At 35.4% G+C, this 6000-nt stretch overlaps 1 protein-coding gene across 1 annotated transcript in view; it reads right to left on the bottom strand.

The window, feature by feature from the left end:
• Window positions 1–2223: 2223 nt before the first annotated feature.
• KIF14 (kinesin family member 14) overlaps window positions 2224–6000 on the bottom strand; it is a gene marked incomplete at its 3' end in the record, with an annotated part of 52727 nt that continues 48950 nt past the window's right edge. The window contains exons 28-30 of the mRNA XM_080824806.1: window positions 4033–4107; window positions 2962–3100; window positions 2224–2603 (exon numbers count right to left, since the gene is read on the bottom strand). Coding sequence (XP_080680932.1) covers window positions 2224–2603; window positions 2962–3100; window positions 4033–4107 — 594 coding nt within the window. The remainder of the gene's footprint in view (window positions 2604–2961; window positions 3101–4032; window positions 4108–6000) is intronic.

Raw genomic sequence — 6000 nt, 5'->3', positions numbered from 1 at the left:
TTTGCAATACCAGCATAACTGTTATTATAGTTTTATATATCTATATATAAAACAATTATAGTTATACGTAACTATGATGAACACAACATAGTTATGTGTAACTATGATGTAACCAGTATAACTATTATCAAAGCAGAGCTATTATGGCAATTTTGAGTCAGAAATAAAATAATGAAGAAAACCAATAAAACAGGGGCGCCTGGGTGGCTCAGTGGGTTAAGCCTCTGCCTTCGGCTCAGGTCATGATCTCAGGGTCCTGGGATCGCGCCCCGCATCGGGCTCTCTGCTCAGTGGGGAGCCTGCTTCCCCCGCCCCCCTCTGCCTCTCTGCCTACTTGTGATCTCTCTCTGTCAAATAAATAAATAAAAGCTTTTAATAAAAAAAAAAAGAAAAAAGAAAATCAATAAAACAAAAAAACCCTGAGACCAAGAGAGAATTCTGAAGCCAGTAACATTTATTAAAGGAATTCTGTTTATAACATTTCTCATCAGTGCACATGATTCTAAGAGCAAATATATTTTCATCATTTGTTTGAATACTATATAACAATTTACTTAAAAGTATAAATATATATATATACAAAATTTTACAAAGACACTAATAATAGGTTTTTGACCAATGAAGTCATGAATTTCAAAAACAGGAAGTAAAGACTAAGTACCAAACATTAACATGTTTAAACTCTTTAAACTACTTTAAATTACTGTATTGATACTTTAGAAAGTTCCTCAAAGAAGTACAACCTGCAGGCAAAGTTCTCCTATGTACGTTGACACTTCATGAAACTTGATAGCAAAAGTGCCACTTGGCAGAGCATTGACTATTAAAAATACGTTTGAACTTCAGAAAGAATACAAGCTCAAATGCCAGAAAGAAGAGAAAAAAAAAAAAAGAAAATTAAAGCAAATTTGCTGCACTGCACCATTTTAAAGCACCTGGCAATACAGCACATGGTTTATTAACATTGTTCTGGCTGCAGTAACCAGTAGTATTTACAATCTCTTCTCAAAAAGGAAATTACTGAACTTACTCATGGTACTAATATCCAATTTTCACTTCTCAGGCTAAAGTGATATCTGCAAGTAAAAAGGGCACATGAAAGGATCAGTTTATTTAAAAGAATTATTCTCCAGGAACTGCTCAGTATCGCTCAAGCAGAATCATTAAGTATCTTTCCAGATTCCACATATGCTTGTGGTCAAAATGTCAAACTATTTCCTTAATGAAGGGTCCCAAAAGGAGAATATTATCTTTATTACCTGATTGCAAATCAACTGTGAGATATAATAAGGATCTTTAACCTTTACCAAATCATGTACAAACTCTTTCATTACACCTTTAACAAAACAAGCATTATCAAGAAAAGGTCCAGCCTCTGATTTCTTAACCCCATTCAAAAGATGATTCTGGCACTATTTAATTGGTTTTAAACTATATTCATACAGCTCCCATTATGGAACATAGATAATATAGTGAACTAGTATACCAGCAAGCCATTTTATTAATATATATTCAAGTAACTATTTCTATTTGGAAAGAAAAGGAAACTGCCCTTGAACACACTATTCAAAAAGGCAATCAGTTAACCTTTCAAGAAAACAGTTTTAGATCTAACAATGCAAGTTAAGCTGCCTTAGTAAAACCTACATTGGCAATTTCACCATAAACCTCATTGTAGCTATTTGCAGAGGAGAGAAGGCACAGGCATAAAGGTAACTAATTATTCATATGTTTCCACTCATGAGAAAATAACTTAATAGTAACTATAATAACCATTTACAAACAAGCTGAAGAACTAACCAGAGATAGTATATCAATGTGAAAAATAAACATTTAAAATAGTGTATCAATGTGAAAAATAAACATTTAAAATAGTATATCAATGTGAAAAATAAACATTTAAAATTCAAGGCAGTGAGAAACTGGAGAAATGACCATTCACTTGTTTTCGAACGCCTAATTTCATTATCTTGCCACCGTGTTCCAATACGGTGAATGCCTATTTAAAATTATCTGCCAAGAAACTCCTGAATGCACATTCTGAAATCAGGATTCCATAATGCTTATACTCTCCATTCCCAATGGAAGGCCGTCAAACAGATGTGGACTTCTTTGAAACATTTATGCTGACTTCCTGCTTTTTATATTCTCCTACATAAGGAAAATTGCCTGCTCAGTGTTCTCTCTTTCATGGATGGTCATAAAGTGCCTACATATCAGAATTCACACCCACTGAATCCTACCGGGTGTGCTGTCCTCTGAGGTCACTGCTGGGGATGAGCCATGGAGTTCAAAGACACGCTTTGGTACACCTTTATTCCTAACGGAGTCGGTCCTGCTTGATTTAGATCGCTGTCCTTCTTCTCTGGTATTTTGGTTAAAAGTTTCCCAGGGATTCAACAAATCAGCTCTTTCCTCTGATTCAAAACATAAGAGGAGTGACTTGGCTAGAGATTCTAGTCCCCCATGGCCAACTCGAGGTAGTCTCTTCTCACAGTTGTCAAGAGAAGTACAGCGCATGCTCAAATCATCATGAAAATCCTTGGCCAAGTTGCAAAGACTTTCAACGCAATTCTTGAGAAGATTTTTGTCAGTGTGGCATCCTACGCAAGGAGAAGAAAAAGTTCATTAACCTTTTCATTTTTCATGAGGTATTTATTACTCTTATATGACTCTACATATCTTTTAGGTCAAAGTAATCCTGTCAAGATAAATCTAAATGACTTAAGATTACTCAGCTTATCTGCTAATTAAACACCTGGGTTTTTAGGATCTAATTATTTAGGCAAAGTACTTACATACATTAAGTGAGAATATGACCACACAAGTTTCTATAATTAGTGTCAAAGAAGTAGCATTAATTAGACTTTAGTTAATGAATTAGACTAGAAATGAAAAGATGTCTGAGAGTTCTTAAACTATAAAATTTTGATTAATTACAAATCTGTCTGGAGTATATACCTCTCAGTGCAGAAATAATAATTTGAATAGTTTGCTCCAAGCAATGTTTTAACTTCAGGAATTCCTGTGCAAGATTAACCATCTTCTTCAAATCTTGGTATCCAGGACTTTCTTGTTGTAGTTCAGTTCTGAAACTTTTCTGTAAATAAAGTTAATATTTTTAAAGATACATAATAGGCCACATGACAGTAAGGCTTAGTCAATATAATTTTAATCACCAGAGTCTTATCTTAAGGGAAGAGAATGAGTTTACTTTCCTCACCAGTGCTTAGTTCTGTTTCCACAAGCAAGACTAACATACAATATTAGTAATTACTGTTTTTAAAAGAAATAAGAAGTTTAAATTAATTTTATTTTTTAAATTAAAAGAATTTTTTTTAACTAAGCTTTGTGCACAATATGGGCTTGAACTCACAACCCTGAGCTCAAGAGTTGCATTCCTTTCTAACTGAGCCAGCCAGGTGCCCCAAGAATTTTAAATTAATTTTAAATCAAAGTAAAATCATCATATTACATGGGAATGAAATAAAACAACAGTACCCTTTATTATCCAATATCATAAAAGATAAATTTAATTTTTTAGAGTTCAACTTTATATATCTCCCATTTATTTTTATTTAAATAAAAATTTTCAAGCCATAGCTATTTCTCTCCTATTTGACACATTGATTATATACTTAATTTATATTTTGTTATTTACTTGTGATTTGAAAATAATTTGTCTAATTCACCTATATTTTAAAATCTTCAAGCATATTGATTATTAAACACAATTTTTTAGCCAGTGACTATCCCTGGAAAAGCTGATAGTTACTAAACTAGTAGCAGTAAGAAATAGATAAAATACTATTAATCAATTTCTATACATTATCTTATCTCTTTCTTAAACAAATAAGTTGTGACGTCCAAGAGGAAGTAGCTAGAAAACTATGACACATGCTGCAACTAACCAGGCACAAAGGAATGATCCGACTAAGGATGAAAACTGAAATAAACATATCATATCTATACTTCAGCCTAACGAAATGCTAAAATACACCAAACCAAAGTAAACATTAAAGCTTCTCTTACTGTTTTCCACTCAGCAAACATGTTTTCAAGACATCCAATCAATCCCATGGCTTTACCTTTCATCTTTTTGGTAACCTATATGGAATATGAACATATTTTACTATATAAATAATTATTTAGAGGTTTAAAAATCCTAGAACTCTATGGGATGAGACAGGCAAGAATTTTAGTCTAAGAAATCAAAAGACTTGAGTTCTATTATTGGGACTGCAATTAAACAGCTGGCGTACCTAAATCACGTAGACAGAATTTCTTTCAAAATAAATTGCATGTTGATTTTATATTAACTATAGATACACTCTGATGTTTGTGATAATAACAGCATTTTGTTTTACATTTAAATATTTATAGGAATGAACTTTTCAAGCCTTCCCCTGAAGAGGGTGACGTAACTAATTTATCAAGCAGATATTATGCTCAAAGAACTACATATACATTTTCACAGAGATACAGTTGACATATAACGCTGTATTAGTTTAAAACTGTACAACATAATGATTTCATATACTGCAAAACCACCGCCACAAGAAGTTTAGTTAGCATCCATTACCTCACAGTTACAATTTTTTCTCTTGCAATGAGAACTTTTAAGTTCTACTCTCTTAGCAACTTTGAAATATACGACATAGTAGGTTATCATCAACTACTGTCAGTATTTGCCTTCCTATATCTGAGTGATTTCCCTTACATGTTTTATTATCTGCTTCTCAATTATAATTCTATGCTGCATATGCAACTGTCTTCATTTACAAATAAGAAAACAGATTCCAAGCTCCTAAGACTCAGAACCAGGGTGTGAAGCCCAGTCTCAGTTTGAAGCCTTTGCTTTTGTACTGCTCAATGCTGCCCCCCTGAGGTACCTTTTCACTTAATTTCTGCAGGGGACGGTGTGAGAAGAATTTAATTGGCTTCACCCACACAGCTCTTCCCAAGGTCTAACTTAAAGTTTTTTATGTGGTTTAAAAAAAAAAAAAAAAAAGGAGGCATACACAAATTCTTTTTTCCCTGGCTCCAGCTTCACAGTTATAAATCCAATGCCTTATGTTTGAACCCATTTTCCAGTTCTTCGGATTCTTTGTTTTCCTTCCAGAGGTTCTTGAGTTTTAACTTAAGAGAATATGACGAGCTAAAATCCCACCATGACTATACAGCGGGGGCATAGGGACTATGAGAGAAAGAAAATAAGAGGAAGGGAGGGAAGGGCGCCTGCGTGGCTCAGTGGGTTGGGCTTCTGCCTTGGCACAGGTCATGATCTCAGTGTCCTGGGATCGAGCCCCGCAACGGGCTCCGCGCTTGGCGGGGAGCCTGCTTCCCCCTCTCTATCTCTGCCTGCCTCTCTGCCTACTTGTGATCTCTGTCTGTCAAATAAATAAATAAAATCTTAAAAAAAAAAAAAAAGAGGAAGGGAGAGAGATGTTTGCCTGAAAATGCTGATAATATGAATTGTATGCAAAATGGGCCGGACCCTTTTGCTATGCTTTTCCTGCAAACCGCAGCCAAGCTGACGTCTGCGCCCCCACTACTACTCCAAGCACATTCACGTGCGCTATTTCGCTTCTACTTTTCATTAACTGACTCTAGGCCCTTTGCACTTACTGCCGGTGGAAACTGTACCTTGCAAACAAGGACAGAGAAAGTGTTTTGGGGATAAACGGTGCTGGTGCTGCGGCGGGGCACGCCCAAGCTGGAGATGTGGGCAGTACGAGTCCACTGTCTTCAAAGTTGCATTACAGAGCTGAAACCAGCCTCATGTCTCCTAGGACTAGACCCATGTATTTTGATATAGCGACAAAATGAGATCCTTTTGAATGTGTTTGTATTTTAAGGGCAAAATAACACAAAATGGGAAAGGCAAACATATGGTGAGAACAAGCCCGAGCGAGCTGAGACAGCTAAGACCTGCCGGGCCCTGGGTTTAGCACTTCTCTGTCCACTGTTCAGATTGGCACAAAATCCTCAGAACAATCT

Source organism: Martes martes, assembly GCF_963455335.1.
Source record: "Martes martes genome assembly, chromosome: 15".
NCBI lineage: Eukaryota > Metazoa > Chordata > Mammalia > Carnivora > Mustelidae > Martes > Martes martes.
The sequence above is the reverse complement of the archived record's forward strand: the minus strand, read 5'-3'. Positions and strand labels throughout refer to the sequence as shown.